This window comes from Chiloscyllium plagiosum, chromosome 25, assembly GCF_004010195.1.
Source record: "Chiloscyllium plagiosum isolate BGI_BamShark_2017 chromosome 25, ASM401019v2, whole genome shotgun sequence".
NCBI classification, from domain to species: Eukaryota; Metazoa; Chordata; class Chondrichthyes; order Orectolobiformes; family Hemiscylliidae; genus Chiloscyllium; species Chiloscyllium plagiosum.
In genome coordinates, this window is record NC_057734.1 from 50,250,902 (window position 1) to 50,271,701 (window position 20,800).

Sequence of the window (20,800 nt, forward strand, 5' to 3'; positions counted from 1 at the left end):
GGGTGGGTGCAGAAAGAGACAGAAAACCAGTGACAGCGAGAGAGAGAAATCCAGAGAGAGCGCGAGAGCACGAAAGCATGAGACAGCGAGAGCGAAAACGTAAATGAGAGAGAACAAGAGACATCGCGAGAGAGAGAGCGCGAGAGAAAATAGGGTCAGAGAGACAGAGAACAGAGAGAGAGGCTTGATGGGGATCAGGGCGAGAGAGAGAGATGGTAGTTGGGGTGGGGTGGAATTGATCCAAGCGCAGGGAGGGGGCAAGAGGAGACAGCGGAACTGTGTTATCGGGTGGTGGGCAGAGTGAAGCAATCAATGTGTGGGGGAGATACTTTGGGTTTGACTTTGGGTTGGGCAGTGGGTATTATACAGGGGCAGAGACTGTTTCAACAGGGCAGGTGACTGAGGTGTCAGTGCAGGAGAACTTTGGGGCCAGCGATCACAATGCTATTAGCTTTAAAATAGTGATGGAAAAGGATAGACCTGCTCTAAAAGTTGAAGTTCTGAACTGGAGGAAGGCCAATTTTGACGGTATTAGGCAAGAACTTTCAAAAGCTGACTGGGGGCAAATGTTCGCAGGTAAAGGAACGGCTGGAAAATGGGAAGCCTTCAGAAATGAGGTAATGAGAGTCGAGACACAGTACATTCCTGTTAGAGTGAAAGGCAAGGCTGGTAGGTGTAGGGAATGCTGGATGACTAAAGAAATTGAGGTTTTAGTTAAGGAAAAGAAGGAAGCATATGTCAGGTATAGACAAGATAGATTGAATGAAAGAATCCTTAAGAGTATAAAGGCAGTAGGAGTATACTTCCAAAAGGGAAATCAGGATGACAGAAATGGGACAGGAGATAGCTTTGGCAAATAAGGGTAAAGAGAATCCAAAGGGATTCTATAAATACATTAAGGACCAAAGGGTAAACAAGGGACGGAACAGGGCCCCTGAGGTCCAGCTTCAAGTTAACTTTCCATGGTACTACTGCAATATGGATTGTTACCTGATTTATACTTTGATTTCTGTTAGTCTTATGACTTAATTAACCTTTTTAAGGGCTGCAGAGGAACAATATTCCCTTCCTTCTGCAAAAAAAAAAATCTGAGGTGGATAATCTGCAAAGTGTGATGTTCTGATATATTGGTCTAGTCATAGTACATGTAATGGCTGACAAATTTGTCTTACATCGGTTCATTGGATTGACTTGAGCTGCCTGAGAGACTCAAAAGGTCCCTTTTCACCAGGCCTTGTTTCTTTTCAATATCTTTTGGGGCGGCAGGTGGCTCACTGGTTAGCACTGCTGCCTCACAGCGCCAGGGACCCAGGTTCAATTCCAGCCTCATGCAACTGTCTGTGTGGAGTTTGCACATTCTCCCCGTGTCTGCATGGGTTTCCTCTGAGTGCTCCGGTTTCCTCCCACAGTCCAAAGATGTGCAGGTTAGGTGAATTGGCCATGCTAAATTGCCCATAGTGTTAGGTGCATTAGTCAGAGGGAAATGGGTCAGGTGTGGACTTGTTGATCCAAATGGCCTGTTTCCATACTGTAGGGAATCTCATCTAAAAATGAGCAAGGCACCCTATGCGTGGAACTACAGGAGGTTGGAGAAATACCAAATGAGTATTTTGCATCAGTGTTTACTGTGGAGGAAGACACAGAAGATATAGCATGTGGGAAAATAGACGGTGACATCTTGAAAAATGCCCATATTACAAAGGTGGTAGTGCTGAATGCTTTATTTATGAAAGCTGGTAAGGAAAAGCCATGGAACTATGGACCGGTGAGCCTGACATCAGTGGTAGGCAAGTTTGCTGGAAGGAATCCTGAGGAACAGGATTGGAAAGGCAAGGACTGATTAGGGATAGTCAGTATGGCTCTGTCTGTGAGAAATCGTGTCTCACTAACTTGACTTAGTTTTTTGAAGAAGTAACGAAGAGAATTGATGAGGTCAGAGCGGTGGACGTGATCGGTATGGACTTCAGTAAGGTATTCGACAAAGTTCCTCCTGGTAGACTGGTTAGCAAGGTTAGATCACATGGAATACAGGGAGAACTTGCCATTTGGATGCAGAACTGGCTCAAAGGGAGAAGACAGAGGGTAGTGGTCGAAAGTTGCTTTTCAGACTGGAGGCCTGTGACCAGTGGAGTGCCACAAAGATCGGTGCTGAGTCCACTGCTTTTTGTCATTTATATAAATGATTTGGATGTGAACATAGGAGGTACAGTTAGTAAGTTTGCAAATGACACCAAAATTGGAGGTGTAGGAGATAGTGAAGTTTACCTCAGATTCCAACGGGATCTTGATTAGATGGACCAATCTGCCGAGGAGTGGCAGATGGAGTTTAATTTAATACATGTGAGGTGCTGCATTTTGAAAAGGCAAATCAGAGCAGGATTTACACACTTAAATGGTAAGATCCTGGGTAGTGTTGCTGAACAAAGACTTTAGAGTGCAGATTCATCGCTCCTTGAAAGTAGAGTCGCAGGTCGATAGGATAGTGATTTGGTATGCTTTCCTTTATTGGTCAGAGCATTGAGTACAGGAGTTGGGAAGTCATGTTGTCGCTGAACAGGACATTGGTTAGGCCACCTTTGGAATATTATGTGCAATTCTGGATTCCCTCAAGTTGTGAAATTTGAAAGGGTTCAGAAAAGATTTACAATTGTGTTGCCAGGGTTGGAGGATTAGATTAGATTAGATTAGATTCTCTACAGTTACATCCCCTCAGCCCAACCAGTCCACACTGACCCTCCGAAGAGTAACCCACCCAGATCCATTTCCCTCTGAATGATGCACCTAACACTCTGGACAATTTAGCATGGCCTTGGACTGTGGAAGGAGATCGGAGCACCTGGAGGAAACCCAAGCAGACATGGGGAGAATGTGCAAACTCCACATAGACAGTCACCCAAGACTGGAATCGAACATGGAACCCTGGTGCTATGAGACAGCAGTGCTAATCACTGAGCCTCCATGCTGCCCATCTGACCTACAGGATCTGAGCTACAAGGAGATGCTGAATAGGCTGGGGCTGTTCTCCCTGGATTGTCGGAGGCTGAGGGGTGACCTGGGGTGGGGGAGTTCAAAACTAGAAGGCATAGGTTTAGGGTGAGAGGGGAAATATTTAAAAAGAGACCGGAGGGGCAACGTCTTCACGCAGAGGGTGGTGCGTGTATGGAATGAGCTGCCAGAGAAAGTGGTAGAGGCTGGTACAATTACAGCATTTAAAAGGCATTTGGATAGCTATGTGAATAGGAAGGGTCAACAGGGAAATGGGCCAAATGCTGACAAATAGGACTAGTTCAGGTTAGAATATCTGGCCAGCATGGAGGAGTTGGACCAAAGAGTCTGTTAAAGAGTCTGTTTGCATACTGTACATCGCTATGATCTATGATCTCACTGGACAGTAGAATGGGATTGAAGACCTAAATGGACTACTTTTGCTATTTTTAGACTCCCTTGGTATCCCAGTTTGTACTGTGTACAACTCAAAAGTTTCAAGGACTGTTTCTAAATGGTGAGGGTAAAGCAGACTATTTGACTGCAGAGTGCATTATAGGCTAGCCTGGGTTTCACTCTTTTCACACAGGTATGCAATGCTCACAGTGGTAGTTCACAGCAATTCAAACTCAGCTCAGCAGATCATCACACTCCCACAATCTTGCCTCAACAGTCCATCAGTGAGAAACCTCAGTTATGAGGTAACTTGTAGAATTTGGAACTGTTTTCTTGACAGAAGAAAGTTGAGCAGAATTTTGATAGAAACTTTCAAAATCTTGAAAGGTCGGATAGAGTAAATAGAAATATACTGTTCCCACTTGTAAGAGGATGGAGAATCAGAGGGTTCACATTTAAAGTAAACTGCAAGAAAAGCAATGCAAAGTCAGAAAAAACGTTTTTGCACACTGAATGGTTGGACTCGAGAATGCACTGCCTGGAAGTGCATTAGATTATTATGAAAAGAAACAATGCATTTTATTAAAGGGAAAAATCCAAAGTGTTCAGAGATATGATGGGTCCTGACCTCCTCCTGCATTGTAATAATTCTGAGACTCCAATTCACCAATCGAAAATACTTCACAGCATTAAAATTATTAAAGTGCTCTGGTAAACAATGTCCTACCAGCAGCCACTTGGAAATGTGTTGAGCATGATGTGCCCACTGGCATTCTGTTGAATGTGTTTCAAATCTTGCCAGCAGGACATTGCTGAATGTAACTCCCTCTTACATCGCCCACAGTATAAAGTGGCCCAGTGCTCTGATGGTCTGAGGACATGTTTCCCGACTCTCACGAGGACTGAATCTAACAGTAGTAAACAGTCCATTGGTACAATCAGTGACCTTGCCTGCAGCACACAATAAGCCTGGCCGACCCTGGGCCAAGGCACAAGGCACCAGCTGTAACTGTTTGTGCATGGTCAGTCTCACCTGGCCAGACTCTGTGTGGCCTTTCGCAAAGCTTCCTGCTTCTTGGTTCTGTTCTTGGCAGCGACCTCATTGACCATTTTTAGGCCTAGCCTCTCTCTGCGGCCTGGTTCGAGAATCTGGTCAGAAGGAGAGACACTCTGGGTCAGAGGGAAACTAATCACAGTAATTAAATAGATAGTTTCTTGAAGTGGCTGGTTCATTATTCTTGTCAATGTCAGTACCCTAGAAAAGCTCAGCCACAGTTCACCAGAGAGAGAATCCACCTGCTACAAAGTTCAAAGGCCAACTGTTTGGAGACAAGTCTCAGCTTTCAATATTATGACGGATGGCAAAGCTGTCACAGCTCACACTGATCATACCAGCTTTGACATCAATCTACTTAGGGGAAGCTGAAGGGAAACTGGGCTCCATTACCAACACATTGAAACAATGAAACTCCAATCTCAATATATTCACATCACCTCATACAGGAGCAATAATAAAGCAACTGAGAGCAATTTGAAATAAATAAAACCAAATTGCTGGAGACACATAAAAACTTGAGCAACACCACAGGAAAAATGGAGCAAATGCATCAGATAGATAATTGTCTATTCTGAAAACTACATACTTTCGTTTTTGTTTGCTTTTATTATAACAGTAACCAGTCAGACTGCACAAAACTGCAGAGCTCATGTGTCAGACTAAAAGGGTGTTGCTGTCAGAGGGGGTGGATTTTGGAGTGGGAAGGGGGGGTTGGGTGTTGGGTCGTGAGGTGGTGAGGGGCTGTCAGATTGCAAAGGGGGTCGTACTGCGAGGGGAAGGTTGGATTGCGAGGTGAGGAGGTCAGATTGTGAGGTGAGTGTGTCGGACTGTGAGGAGGGTGGGGGTCAGACTGTGTGAAGGATCAGTCTGAGAGTGTCCAGCTGTGAAGGGGTCAGTCTCAGAAGGTGTCAGACAGTGAAGGTCCATGTCCTAGAGCAGGCCAATAGGGGATATGGGATGAAGGATTGTCTGTCCTGACTGCAGGCCCCCCCGCCTGGTCTATTCTATTTACCTTAAATGCTGGTCCTGGCGTCCTGTCCACAGGAGGACTTTCTGAGCTCTCCAGACGGAATGGAGTGCCTTCAATCTCACCCCACGTCATCATTGGGGAGTCATTCACACCTACAGGTACACAAGATGCAATCAATAGCCTTTCATGCTTGGTTACAAAATGTATTTTGTGGTGCAGACATGGTTTCCCAATCTCTGGGCCAGAAGGCCCTGGATCAAGTCCCACCTGCCCTGGGGATGTTATGTCTGAACAGATTGATTAAATAACTACATTCAGGCAAAGGAAATGGTATAAAGGTAATGTTGCTGGATTAAGCATAGAGGCTGGGGTAAAACTCTCAGGACACAAATTCAAAGTTAACTGTGGTACTTGATAGAAATTGCTAGGCCACAGGATCCACATGGAGAAAGTGAGGTCTGCAGATCCTGGAGATCAAAGTTGAAACTTTATTGCTGGAACAGCACAGCAGGTCAGGCAGCATCCAGGGAACAGGAGATTCGACGTTTCGGGCACAGGCCCTTCCTCAGGATTCCTGAGGAAGGGCCTGTGCCCGAAACGTCGAATCTCCTGTTCCCTGGATGCTGCCTGACCTGCTGTGCTGTTCCAGCAATAAAGTTTCAACACAGGATCCACATGAGTCACAGCTTGCTTCGGCAGCTGGACAGGACTGCTGCAAATGCTGTCTTACAGTTCTGATGGAGGATCACTTGACCTGAAAAATAACTCTGATTTCTCCCCACAGATGCTGCTAGATTTGCTCAGCTTTTCCAGCAATTCCTGCTTTTGCTTCTGATTTACAGCATCCACAATTCTTTCAGTTTCTTACCTTAACAGGGGTTGAGTGTTGTGCATAAGCCAACTGGTGGCCACAATGCTGTGGTACCAGCTGGTACCTTTGACCTCTCCCCCGACTCTGTCACAAAAATTCGGAAGTTGTTGGTCAACTTTTTCTGGGACAAGGTGGTGCACTGGATCGCTGCAAACGTTTGGAGTCTGCTCATTAAGGAGAGCCATCAGTTGCTGGTGCACCTCATGTTATGGACCAGGCTATACCCCCCTCAAAATATTTTAAAAAGGTAGCCATGACCCAACATTTTTCTTATTTTAAAAGCAGATGTGAAGTGGCTATTCCACGTGTGATGCAGCTGGTCAAACCACTCCGTTTTAAGCAAAACATAAGTTATTTAAACACAACAGTTGAAACACAAACAAAAGAAAATGGAATTTAGAATAACTTAATTATTGGAAAACTTAACCAACCCTTACAAAAACTTAACTAAGGAGCCGTTCCAATCCAGTAACATCCCATAAACACAACCCTTGGCATCAAAGTAAATTTAACACAGGTTCTGCCGACAGGGGAGAACAACTTTCCAAGTGATTTCAGAGAGAAAAGTCAGTCAGGAATCATCTGCTGTAGCTGCAACCTTTTCCTGGACACGAGCATCTTGTAACTGCCACAGCTAAACCAAACGAGAAAAAAATCTGAACTGGGAGAACTGACCACTATCCTGCCAGTGTTAAACTAGAAATTTCTTCACCTCTGCCTTTATGACTACTCTTGAAAAAAAAGACAAAGAACAAAATAACTTTTTTAAAGTGACAGCACTGTCACACTTGGACCCTGCACAGATACCTTTACATTGGACCTCTTCCCTGGCAATGCATTTCTTTTGAGTTATTTAGATTCAAAACGTTAGCTTGTTCTCTCGCCATGGATGCTGCTTGACCTGCTGTGATCTCCAGCATTGTGTTTTCAGTACAGATTTCAGCATCTGCAATAATTTTCTCCTCAATTATAATATGCTGCTCCTGTTTAGGCTCTCCCTCGAGATACTACCTATACTACCAAACCTGATCAATATCTGGAACATGATCGACTCAGACCTTCCCACCACCAGGAAAGGCAGCAATCATCAGAGAACCACTGATCAGGAATCAGCACCTCCTTCATCACAAGTTTGAGTGTCTGGTGGAAGGGATGGACGTGGCTGCGGGACTGATCAGAATCAGGAACGTGGAGGTTGTTTAGGGAGCATTTGCTGCATGTGCTGGAAGGCAAGGAAGGGCTGGTAGTGTGAAGGAACCTTGGATGATAAGAGATATAGAACATCTACTCAAGAGGAAGAAGGAAGCTTACTTAAGCTTGAGGTAGGATTAAGGAAAACCCCAAGACATTCTACACTTATGTGAAGAACAAGAAGATGGCCAGTGTGAGGCTATCAGGGATAGTGGAGGAAACTTGTACCTGGAGTTGAAGGAGGTCGGGGAGGTCCTTAATGAATACTCTGCTTCAGTCTTCACCAGTGAGAGGGACCTGTTTGTGACGACAGTGTGAAACAGACTAATACTCTCAAATAGGTTGATGTTAAGGAGAAGGATGTGCTGGAAATTTTGAACATGAGGATAGATAAGTCCCCTTGGCCAGACGGGATATACCCTAGGTTACTACAGGAAGCAAGGAAAGAAACTGCTGCACCTTTGGTGATGATCTTTGCATCCTCACTTCCACTGGAGTAGTACCAGATGATTGGAAGGTGGCAAATGTTATTCACTTGTTCAAGAAAGGGAATTGGGGTAACCCTGGGAATTACAGACCAGACAGTCTTACGTCAGTGGTGGGCAAATTATTGAAGAGGATTCTGAGAGACAGGATTTATGATTATTTGGTCATGCCTCACAAGCCTTATTGAATTCTTTCAGGATGTGACAAAACACACTGATGAAGGTAGAGCAGTGGATGTGGTGCATACGGATTTTCGCAAGGTATTTGATAAGGTTCCCCATGGTAAGTTAATTCAGAAAGTAAGGAGGCATGGGATATATGGAAATTTGGCTATGTGGATACAGAATTGGCTGCCCCATAGAAGACAGAGGGTGGTTGTAGATGGAAAGTATTCAGCCTGGTGTTCGATGACCAGTGGTGTCCCGCAGCGATCTGTTCTTGGACCTCTGTTTTTTTTTATAAATGACTTGGATGAGAAAATGAAAGGATGGGTTAGTAAATTTGCCAATGACAAGAAAATCGGTGGAGTTATGGATAGCGTGGTGGGCTGTTGTGGTTACAAAGGGACATTGACAGCATGAAGGCTGGTGTGAGAAGTGGCAAACTGAGTACATAGAACATAGAAGAATACAGCGCAGTACAGGCCCTTTGGCCCTCGGCCTTGGAGTCTACTTTTCCAAGCCACACATCCTAAGTCATGCCTCACCGCATCATAATTTCCCTTACCCCAGCTATAATTCTTGCCCTGTAGTACACACTTATCCCTCTCCATCACAAGAGTAAAAGTCACCGAATTATGGTCACTATCCCCAAAGTGCTCACCTACCTCTAATTCTAACACCTGGCCTGGTTCGTTACCCAGAACCAAATCCAGTATGGCCTCACCTCTTGTTGGCCTGTCTACATATTTTTTTTTCTCTCTTGAGGGTTTCCGGACACAATATGTAGACAACCTAGAAAAATGTGAATTGATTCATTTTGGAAGGTCAAATTTGAATGCTGAATACAGGGTTAAAGGTGAGATTCTTGGCAGTGTGGAGTAAAAGCGGTATCTTGGTGTCAACGTCCACAGATCCCTCAAAGTTGCCACCCAAGTTGATTGGGTTGTCAAGAAGGCGTATGGTGTGTTGGCCTTCATTAACAGGGGGGATTGAGTTTAAGAGCTGCGAGGTTCTACATTAGCTCTACAAAACCCTAGTTAGACCACACTTGGAATATTGTGTTCAGTTCTGGTTATCCCATTATAGAAAGGATGTGGAAGCTTTAGAGAGGGTGCAGAGGAGATTTACCAGGATGCTACCTGGACTGGAGGGCATATCTTATGAAGAAAGGCGGAGGGTGCTAGGGCTTTTCTCACTGGAGAAAGAAGGATGAGAGGTCACTTGATAGAACTGTACAAGATGATGGGAGGCATAAAAGGTCTGCACAACATCGAGGGTCGAAGGGTCTGTACTGTTCTATGCTCTATGTGCAGGGTGGCAGGGGGCTGGACTGGATGCTACTGCAGGAGTTGGTAAACAGAGTGGGGTGGGCATCCAGCTCACCGCCAATGCCTTCCATTGCCTGCAGATGGCAATGCTTGGACCCAACATCGAGCACCAAATGGAGGGTGCCCAGTGAACTGTATCAACGCAGGAGTCCTCCCATTTTCCATCAAGGAGTTACGGTAAAGGATGTTGCATATAGCAGTCCCGTGTAACTGCAGATTAAGGTGGCTCACCGATTCCAAGCCCAACTGCTTACTTTGTCATGCTGTGGGGTCTGATGACATGTATATTGGTTATGGAATATTTCACTATGCTTAATTATTTAAAAAACCTGTTACTGATGTGTTAGTTGGCACTTCAGCCCCATTCTCCTGATCCTTGGGCACCCAGTAGGGAGCCAAGCAAGTCAGATGCACTCTGCATGCATCTCCCCTTGGGTCTGGCTGAATTAACAGTAAAACATGGAGGAGGTCCTAATTCCCAACTTCCTGCCCCTCTTTTGTGGCTATGTCCATGCCGAGAAGTCCTCAGAGTGAGAGACATGGACTCCATCAACACTCAAGAGGTATTTAGAGAGAGGGGGACACAACAGCAGCTGGAGTGCATTATTGCTCCCCGAAACTCCATTTTCATTTAGGCCCTCCCTCTCTTCCTGTCCTTCCTTCACTTTTGTAATTGTTGGAGTGCCTCTGGGAGACATTGCTTATTAATTAATTGTTTAGTAGATTATTTGGGTGATTTGGTGATGGCTTTTACAAAAAAAAAGAAAACTGGTGGCAGAGGGCTGTTGTAGCACAGTTATCGTGTCCCTGCCTCAGGGCTAGGAGGCCAAGGTTAAAACCCCACTGCTCTAGCTGTGTGGGTCATAACGTGTCTGAACAGGTTGATAATAAATATCTAGCTGGTTACAAATTACTGCTACACACACACTATTTTTGGCAGGCACTCTCTGCTCCTGAGCATACTGACTCATCGGAAGATGGCCATTGTTCAAGTTTCAATACTTGAGCACAAAACGCAGACCAAAAGATTATGCAGAACCAAGGCAATGTTGGAGGGTCAATGCTGAGGGAGCACCGCACTGTGAGAGGGCTTGTTTTGAGGGATATTGTGCTGTCAGACTGAGTCCTACAGGAGACCAGAAGACCTAAAATTCCTGTTCAAGTAGACATATATGTTCCCCTGACAACTGTGTAAAGTGTTTCCTGGATTTGCGTTTTAACATTTCAGTCATGTCCAAGGCAGAGTACAGTACTCAAGCAATCATTTGTTTGCTGCGTACAGGATCTTGTTGTCATCCATGTCCATGTAATAATAACTGCACTTCCAGTGAAGTCTTCTAGAGCATCTGAGTGAAGTATGAGGGGCCCTCAGTCAAAGAGTCATAAGGGTGTACAGCACGGAAAAAGACCATTTGGTCTAAATTGTCCAAGCCGGCCAGATATCCTAATAAATCTAGGTCCATTTGCCAGCATTTGGCCCATATCCTTCTAAACCCTTCCTATTTATATACCCATCCAGATGCTCTTTAAGTGTTGCAATTGTACCAGCCTCCATGACTTCTTCTAGCAGCTCATTCTATGCATACACCACCCTCTGCATGATAAAGTTGTCCCTTAGGTCCCTTTTAAATCTTTCCCTTTAGTTTTGGATTCCCCCACTCTAGGGAAAAGATCTTGTTTATTTATCCTATCCATGCCCCTCATGATTTTATAAACCTCTATGAGGTCACCCTCAGCCTCTGACGCTCCAGGGAAAACAGCCCCATCCTATTCAGCCTCTCCCTACAGCTCAAATCCTCCAACCTGGCAACATCCTTGTAAATCTTTTCTGAACCCTTTCAAGTTTCCCAACGTCACTCCTGTAGTAGGGAGAACAGAACTGCACACATTATTCCAAAAGTGGCCTAACCAATGTCCTGTACAGCCGCAACATAACCTCCCAACTCCGATACTCAATGCACTGACCAATAAAGGCAAGCATACCAAATGACCTTTTCATTATCCCCCAACCTTCCTGTGATTCCACTTTCACTTGAACTTGCACTCAAAGGTCTCTTTGTTCAGCAACACTCCCCAGGACCTTACCATTAAGGTGTATAACTGCCCTGATTTGCCTTTCCAAAATGCAGCACCTCACATTTATCTAGATTAAACTCCACCGGCCATCCCCCTTCTGTGAAATTGGCAACATATTGGTTCTTACCTGGCGCCGGTGAAGGAGTCCGTACAAAACCATAGCCATTGACTTTGGGCGAATCCTGCGGGATAAGCTCCTTCCCATCAGGCCCTACTTTGCCCTGTTTAAACTTCAAAATAAAAGTAGTAACTGTCAGTCAGTGAACACACAGCCATAACAGGGATATCCTAGCTCAAGGAACTCCTACAGTAAACGAGACACTGCTCCACGTGACACTCAGACTATGGCCTGTGTCATGGGGTGAGGGCTAGACCGAAATTCAATAATCAGGCCCCAGGGAGCTCGCTGCTCTTGGGAGCCAGGAAAGGGATCCTGGGCTTGGAGCAGCACTAAGGCCTGTGATTTCTGTCCCTGACTGGCCACAGATATGAATCTCCAACCCATTTCTTTACAATTTATGCTTTACACAAGAATCAGAACTCAGGCAGCCAAGGGCTGAGGCACTGAGGACCATTGGAGGAGGAGGAAAGTGAAGGAGAAAGTTAGGAGTTGGGTGCAGGCACCTACTAGAGGTGGTAATTATGGTGAGTTACTGGAAAAGCTACATAGTGGAGGGGTCTAACATTGAAAAAGGGTTGATTTATATACCTGTGCATTGAGAGCGGCTGCTTGCTGTAGCTGGGACTTGCTCAGGGCTCGACTAAATGGATCACCTTGGAAACGGGTATTTTTGTGAACTACCTCACGAGGTTTCTTGAAGAGCTCATCATCCTTCACTCCTGCAAAACAAACAGACTGCAGCAGTCAGCATGTGAAGTGGGAAGCAGTTGGTGTCAGGGGGGAGCATAGGAAAAAGACCTTCTCCTCAGTCCCATGGCTGCATGGGAGAAGGACTGTCCAGACTCCATCATGGGAAGCACGGCAGTGGAATCCAAGCTAAAACAAATCACAGGCAACTTTCCACTAGCTTTTCCAGGGCAATTAGGTGTGGCCAATAAATGCTGGCCCAGCCAGTGAAGCCCACATCCTGTGAAAGAATAAGAAAAGGCTGCAGTCAGATTGTCCAGCTCAGGACACTTTGCAGCTTTGTTATCTGGCAGATCTGATCATATTAGTCCACTGCTCAAACTGAGTGAATGAATGGAGCAGGTTGGGAAATTCACCACCAGAGTCCACAAAGCACAGGATTTGGCTTTACAGAAACACAGCATGCAGCCTGGACAACAGACCTTGCCAAGCCTTCAGCACCCAATCACAAAAGCTGGAAGTTTCATTCCACTTTAAGTGGTAGCACTCCTGTTATAGATCAGGTGATGCAATAAGGCTGGGAAACAATGGAAATACTATACACCCATTTTGTTACACCACACCTTTTTAAATTCATTTGTGGGAAGTGGGTTTTGCTGGTAAGACCAGTATTTACTATCGACCCCTAATTACCTTTCAGAAGGCAATGGTGAGTGATCTCATTGAGCTGTTGCAGTCCACATGGTGGTAGCTGTATCCATAGGGCTGTTGGGAGGGAGTTATAAATATATTCATGTGTGACAGTTACAGTTCCAAGAACTGTTCTCCAACTGAGGTGGAAGGCGACATACCCTGGGCTCATTTACGACAAGGAGTTAATCAAGACCATTGGACAACTGGTAACCACCCTCCTCTCCTCTCCCTACTGAACTGTATTCAGAGCATGGCCCTATGACGATCAATGTCTCCTGTGTTCCTTAGTACTCCACCCCTCAGTAACACCAGTCTTCTCATTTCAGGGTATCATTCAGGTTTTATTCACAACTGCAAGAAACTTAAGCAACTTTCAAAATATACAATATGCAAAACCATCTGAGGTACAGTGAGGCAGGGCTGTTGGCAAATGATCACTAATGCACCAAGACCAGTCCTTTCTCACTTTCATTTTATATTGCCACTTTGCTTGGAAACAGCAATACTGTCAAACTGCATGTACTGAATCATTCTGGTCAGCGGGAAGGGGTTTCACTTTTCTTCCTTGACTTACACCTTTCTCCCTCCAAGTGTCTCAGCAAAGCTCTGTTGCTCCTATATTCTGTCAAGTCTCTGACCGCTCAGGATATTTTTCCTGACCTACATCAGTATTATCTCTCTCTCAGTCAGTACCGACAATGACAGTGGCATTGTTCCTCCGTCCAGTAACTATCAAATGACAAAATGTTCATCCAATCATACACCAATATTCAGTGTGACTCCCTCTCCATTCTGAGACTGTCCTATGACCTCATTGCTATACTGGTGGGCATCAGCACCCAGAGCAACTCAACAGGATAGCAACATCCACACTAGGCAGGATGAATGAATGAGGCATCAGTCTGCTTCTTACCTTCCGGGTAATACATCAGATCATTCTTGGCTTTATACTCCCAGGTCTCCACGCCTGCTTTTCCAGCTGTGATGGCATGGAACTTGGATGATGGCAGTGCCAGCATTTCTTCATGGTGCTGTAACAAGAAACCATGACACAGACATTCTTGGATAAGTGATAGACGAGAGACCAGTGTACAATCCCGCATTACACTGCGACACTTGGGGGCCAGGGGGGTGGGTTGCCCAGTTACATTTCAGGTAACCATGTAGCAAAAAGATGGTATCTCCCATACCCGAGTTGCCCTCAGCTCCATCGCCACTGACAGATTCTAGGTACATATATTATTGGTATAATCACAGGAGGCAGTCTGTTTATTCCAGGCCTGTTTAAAACTTTGAAAAGTCAGGCTTCTGCACAACTGAAGCAACATGCCTTGCTGTGGGGGAAATCAAGATAAACTGAACCAACATCCCTCAGACAAGTGTGGAAGGCACAGTGTTGGACACGGTGGTTTCTGTTCATGAAGAGGCAACACCACTGGTCTGCAACTCCCATTACCACCTACTAATTTACCAGAGATCTTGTTGCCTACGTTGAGGCATCCATAAGCTGAGCAAAGAGAATAGGGTATGCAATTAAAACAGGACAAGTGGTCATACCTGCTTTGATTTTTCCTCAGCATCATACAGCCACACATGTTTGATTCTGTTCCTCTCTTCAGCAATCTCGATGATCTGATTGAAGGAGGCATTGTCCTCACTCGTGCTTCTGCCCAGGAAAGTATCCAGGGTCGGAAGCTCTTTCTCTTCCTTCTTCCTGTCCTTCTCTCCTGGAAAGAAACAGAGCAATTCCTGTCACTCTAAGGTGGATATGGGCACTGAGCTTAGCACTTTAATGCACCATGATTCCTTTATTACCACCCAATAGGAAAGAACAGTTTCTAATTATTAAAGAGACATGCATGCCACATTAGGAGAACCACCTTCATCAGCTCTTGGCATTCCGTCTTGACAGGCTTTATTCCGTGATGATGGAGATCCTGCAACAACCTCTGGAGTTTCAAAAGTAGCAGGCGTGACATCTGCAAGAGACCAGAACAATAACAGTAGAGTTTGATCTCCAGTGACACACTCACCATGCCCCCACCCCTGTGCAGTGTGAGAGCCATGTGCTCGTCCTGTGTGATAAAAGTGAAACACTGCATCTTTTAAAAAGGTAGTGGAGAAATATTTGTTACTACTGAGCCACAAACTGACAATATCTTCACTTACAAGCTGCAGGAGTCCCGGAGTTTGGTTTGCGCAGTGATGAACCATATTTTATCGTTATTTCACGCATCTTTTCCATGTCGCCATTCTCTTCAGCCTCCAAATACTCTCTCTGAGCACGTAACTTTTCCACATCAGGAAAAAAGTCTCGTTGGATAATTTCCTCCAAATTCTGGTGGATAAAGTGCAAGATTCAGTGGATATAGAACACAGGCAAATGATAATATTGAAGGATTATGGAGTAAGTACAGAGATTGGGGATTGGATGCTAATTCACAAAGATCACTCAACCAGAAATTGGAATAATTTTGTTTGCCAAGTGCTTCTTCTGAGATTTTCTCAGAGTTGCAATTGATTTTCAGAGGTTTTTTTTGTTTTTTAGCAGCTTTTTTCCCCCATTTTCATTTAAAGCCTTTATTAGAAGATGCAGTCACAAAGTGACAATATCGTGTATTTGTGTTGACATATGAAGTATATAGACTGGCATAGAAGCAGTATTAGAAGAATTTATCAACGCACTCAATTAGCAACACTCCATGAAAATTAAAACCACAATAAACAAGGAAAGTTTTGAAATCTCAGACATCACAGATTTTGAATTGGCAGGGGGCAACAGTATAACGTTAGAAACAATGTTAGAAGCAGTTAACATGAGCTTCTATAAACAAAACGCCATCACCCTAAACACTGGTTCCATGGAGTGGAGAGATCACAGTTGCATATTTGTCTCTAACACAGACACTGCACTTCAAGTAATTCTTAGTGAGCCCCTTGGAGACGTGATAACATGTAAATGCAAATCTTTATGGAATAAAACTATTCAATAATAAGTAGCCCAATTGTTCATTAAAATAGCATCCATTATATTTTCCCTCTATCATAGTTCCTGACTCAAGCGGCCTTAAGCTTGGGACTCCACATGGTTTTGCACAGAACTCATTAACTCAGTTTTCCTGGTTCCCATTTAGCTGTCAGTCCTTTGTTGAAGGGTTTAAAATCTATTTTCCTGCTACATCCTCTCACTATCACCTTGGCAGTCTTTGTCTCTCCTTTACAAAGGATCTTCATCCCTCAACATCTCTCTACCCATGACAGCCCTCATTCCCCCACACTCAATGGCAGTCCTATCTCAGTAGTTCACCTCTCCCCATAAAGATAGAGCAGCAGAATCAGACCATTCAGCCCAATGAGTCTGTTCCACCATCAGATCACAGCCAATAAGCTTCTCAACACCACTCACCTGCCTTTTCCTTGTAACCCTTGGTCGCCTTACCAATTAAGAAACTCAATGACTTGTCTTCCACAGCCTTCTGCAGCAATGAGTTACATAGATACACTGCCTTCTTGCTGAAGAAATTCCCCTTCATCTCAGTTCTGAAGGATCGTCCCTTCACTCTGAGGCTGTGCTCTTGGGTCCTAGTCTCTACTAATTGTGGAAACATCTTCTCCGTGTCGATTCTATCCAGGCTTTTCAGTATTCTGTAAATTTCAATGAGACCTCCCCCACCCCATCCTTCTAAACTCTATCGAGTACAGATGAAAGTCCTCAACCGTCCCTCATATGACAAGTCCTTTATCCTCTTTTGTAAATCTCCTCTTGAGATATTAAAGGGTTAATTTGCTCTGCTGACCTGTAGGAACCTGGATATCCCGAGGCCACGGTGGGATGCCTCTGACTTACTGGTAGATTGTAAGGAATTTACATTCCCATCTCTTGGCATTCAGAGCCATTTACATGGCCATGCTCTAATTATTCAAAAGCCATTTACATAGTCATCTCCTACCATTTACATTTTTATCCCCTCCACAAAAATCAATAAGAATATTACAGTTGGAGTTTTGACTACTCCCTGTAGTTAAAAAAAAAACGATTTGCAACAGATTTGACCATGAAGGAATGATTTACATTATATTGTTTCTCGAAATGATGTGGTCACTGCATTGTGTCGAGTGGCATGTGACTGTGAGGGAGTGGCTGGGGTTTACTTGTGGGCATTACTAACTGTGATGTAAAGATTTTGTATTGAGGAAGAACTGTTTCCTTTGTTCAGAGAGCATGGCGAAGAGTGTTAGGAGTTTCTCCAAAGTCTATTCTATACAGTTCTTAATAAAATTTTGCCTGTTTGCAGAAATTGGCATATTGCAGTTGCATCAAGTGTGTAAGAATCTCAGAAAAAATAATACAATGCTCTTGACCCCCTCCTTCCTTTGATCCAGAGCCCAAAACTGCTCACTATATTTCAATGCAGTCTGATGACAGCCTTATGCAGCCTCAAAGTACATTTCTTCTCTTGTATTCTAGCCCTCTTGAAATGAATGCTAACATTGTACTTGCCTTCCTAACTGCCACTGAACCTGTGTTAACCTTAATAGAATCTTAAACTAAGACTTTCAAGACCATTTGTGCTTCAGTTTTTCAAAGCCTTCCCCATTTAGAAAATAGTCTACACCTTAATTCCTGCCAAAATGCAAAATGTCACATTTTCCCACATTGCATTCCATCTCCTCGCTTGTCCAAGTCCTCCTGCAGCCTCCACATTTCCTCTACACTACTTGTCACTCCACCTACCTTTGTGTCATCTGCATCGTTAATTTAAAATGTGAATAGTTGTGGTCTCAACACTGACCCCTGCAGAACTCCACTATTCACTGCCTGCCATCCTGAAAAAGACCCTTTTATCCTCACTCTGCATTCTGCCAGTTAGCCAATCCTCTATCCATGCCAGTACCTTGCTCCTAACACCACGGGCTCTTACCTTATTTAGCAGCTATTGTCCTTATCAAAAGCTTTCTGGGAATCCAATAAATCACATCCACTGACTCTCCTTAGTCTAACTTTGGACTCTGATGGAACCTTTCCAAATTCCAAGTAATGTTGAAAAGTTTATATCGATGTATCTACTAGGATGCAGTCAAGCAGGACTGGGGAATTGTTAATCTCAGCTCTATCAGTTTTCTCAGTAACTATTGGATATGCAACTCAAACTGAACACGTATTGGATCATGAACTATGACCTAAGAGATCTCATTAAAGACCTAATTCGGGATTGTTATAACTAAGTTTGTGTGCGCGTTAATGTAAAGCTATTAGGCAAACTAGAACAAGAAAGCATTCTAACAAATGTCTTCTACACTCTCAAACTCATTCATTAAATCATTATGAAGATCCTATCAGATCACCTTCAGCACCCTCCTCTTCAGCCTTTGCTGATGGGTTTTACTTAAGAACACAAGAATTAGGAGAAGGAGTAAGCCATCTGGCCCTCGAGCCTGCTCTACCATTCAGTAAGATGACGGCTGATCTTTCTGTGGCCTCAGCTCCACTTATCCACCCTCTCACCATAACCCTTAATTCCTTTACTGTTCAAAAAATTATCTTAGCTTTAAAAACATTCAATAAGGAAGTCTCAATCACTTCCCTAGGCAGGGAATTCCACCGATTCACAATCCTGTGGGTGAAGAAGTTCCTTCTCAATACAGTCCTAAATCTGCTCCCCCTAATTCTGAGGCTATCTAATTTCTAATAGATCCCCCCTCATTTTGCAAAATACCAAACTTGTCCCAGTTTCACTTGCCAATGGAAACATCCTCTCTACTTCTACCTCATCTACTCCCTTCATAATTTTATATGTTTATACTGGATCCCACCTCATTTTTCTAAATTCCAATGAATATAATCCCACTCTACTCAAACTCTCCTCATAAGCCAACCCCCTCAACTCCGGAATCAACCCAGTGAACCTCATCTGCGCCCTTTCTAGTGCCAGTACATCCTTTCTCAAGAAAGGAGACCAAAACTGCATGCAACATAACCTCCCCGCTTTTAAACTCAATCCCTGTAATAATGAAGGACAAAATTTCATTTGCTGCCTTAATTACCTGCTGCACCTGCAGACCAACCTTCTGAGAATGTACAAGGACACCCAGGTCCCTCTGCGAAGCAGCATGCTGCAATTTCATAGCATTCATTTAGGACAGAGATGAGGAGAAACTTCTTCACCCAGAGAGTGGTGGCTGTGTGGAATGCTCTGCCCCAGAGGGCAGTGGAGGCCCAGTCTCTGGATTCATTTAAGAAAGAGTTGGATAGAGCTCTCAAAGATAGTGGAATCAAGGGTTATGGAGATAAGGCAGGAAGAGGATACTGATTAGGAATGATCAGCCATGATCATATTGAATGGCGGTGCAGGCTCGAAGGGCTGAATGGCCTACTCCTGCACCTATTGTCTATTGTCTAATACTCCTTTTTACTGTTATTCCTACCAAAATGGATGACTTCACATTTATTAACATTGTACTCCATCTGCCAGATCTTTGCTCACTCACTTAAACTACGTCCTTTTTCAAAGTTTCACAGTCCTCTGCACACTTTGCTCTACCATTCATTTTGACACACTACACGTGTGTCAACTCCAAATCAGCTATGCAAATTGTGAATACTTGCGGTCCCAGCACTGATTCCTAAGTACACCACTAGTCACTGATTATCAACCAGAAAAGCACTCACTTAATTCCCACTCTTTGCTTCCTGTTGGTTATCCTCTATCCATGCTAATACATTGCCTGTAACACCTTGCATCTTTTACCTTATGCAGCAGCCTTTTGTGTGGCACCTTGTTGAATGCCTTTTGGAAATCTAGATACGACAACGGATTCACTGTATTCGTACTGTCTTCATAGAATTTCAGTAGATTAGTTAAGCATGACCTGTCCTTCATGAACCCATGTTGTGTCTGTCTAATGGGACAATTTCTATGCAGATGCCTTGCTATTTCTTCCTTGATAATACAGTCAAGCATTTTCCCCACTGCAGAAGTTAAGCTAATGGGTCTATAATTCCCAGCTTTTGTCTCCCTCCCTTTTTAAACAGTGGCATCACATTTGCTCAGTGTGACAGCGGGCGCACAGAGAGGGGAGCCGGAAGGTAAGCAGAGACCAGTTTAAATTAACGTTTTTCTTTTCGCAGTCTGTGTTTTTTTTTCCAACTAGGAGCAGGAACCTGGAAGTCGTCAACAGAGGCTTCTGGGAAGGTAAGAGGTTTAAGTGGAGAAGGAACCCGAGACACTACACGTGTCGTGTCTCCCACCCTCCCTCCTCCTCTAACCTAAAACAAAAAGGACTCAGTCAGCTGAACAGGTAAGCTACTCAGTGTTCTTGTTTTGGAGACTAAGTGTAGAGTTATGGCAGCGCAGGCAGTGGAATGTTCCTCCTGCAGGATGTTTGAGGTAGGGGTGACCACCGATGCTCCTGCCGACTTCATCTGCAGGAAGTGCAGCCAGCTCCAGCTCCTCACAGAACCAGTTAGGGAACTGGAGCTGGAGTTGGATGAACTGAGGATTATTCGAGAGGCTGAGAGGGTGATAGATAGAAGCTACAGGGACATAGCTACGCCAGAGAACAGAGGTAGCTGGGTAACAGTTCGAGATGGGAAGGGTAGGAAGCAGGCAGTGCAGGGATCCCCTGCGGTCGCTCCCCTCAACAATAAGTATACCGCTTTGGCTACTTTTGGGGGGGAAGGCCTAGCAGGGATAAGCTGCAGTGACCGGGTCTCTGGCACGAGGTCCGGCTCTGAGGCCCAGAAGGGAAAGGGGGAGAGGAGGAGAGCGCTAGTTATA

General features: G+C 44.5%; 1 protein-coding gene across 2 annotated transcripts in view; it reads right to left on the reverse strand.

Annotated features, from left to right (window-relative positions):
• Positions 1 to 20,800, reverse strand: part of ess2 (ess-2 splicing factor homolog) — a 61,262-nt gene that overhangs the window by 7,106 nt on the left and 33,356 nt on the right. The window contains exons 2-9 of one of the 2 annotated variants that reach the window (XM_043716170.1): positions 15,192 to 15,360; positions 14,903 to 15,001; positions 14,580 to 14,749; positions 13,936 to 14,053; positions 12,231 to 12,361; positions 11,649 to 11,751; positions 5,451 to 5,560; positions 4,415 to 4,530 (exon numbers count right to left, since the gene is read on the reverse strand). In XM_043716170.1, coding sequence (XP_043572105.1) covers positions 4,415 to 4,530; positions 5,451 to 5,560; positions 11,649 to 11,751; positions 12,231 to 12,361; positions 13,936 to 14,053; positions 14,580 to 14,749; positions 14,903 to 15,001; positions 15,192 to 15,360 — 1,016 coding nt within the window. The remainder of the gene's footprint in view (positions 1 to 4,414; positions 4,531 to 5,450; positions 5,561 to 11,648; positions 11,752 to 12,230; positions 12,362 to 13,935; positions 14,054 to 14,579; positions 14,750 to 14,902; positions 15,002 to 15,191; positions 15,361 to 20,800) is intronic. The other variant, XM_043716171.1, reaches the window with a different exon arrangement.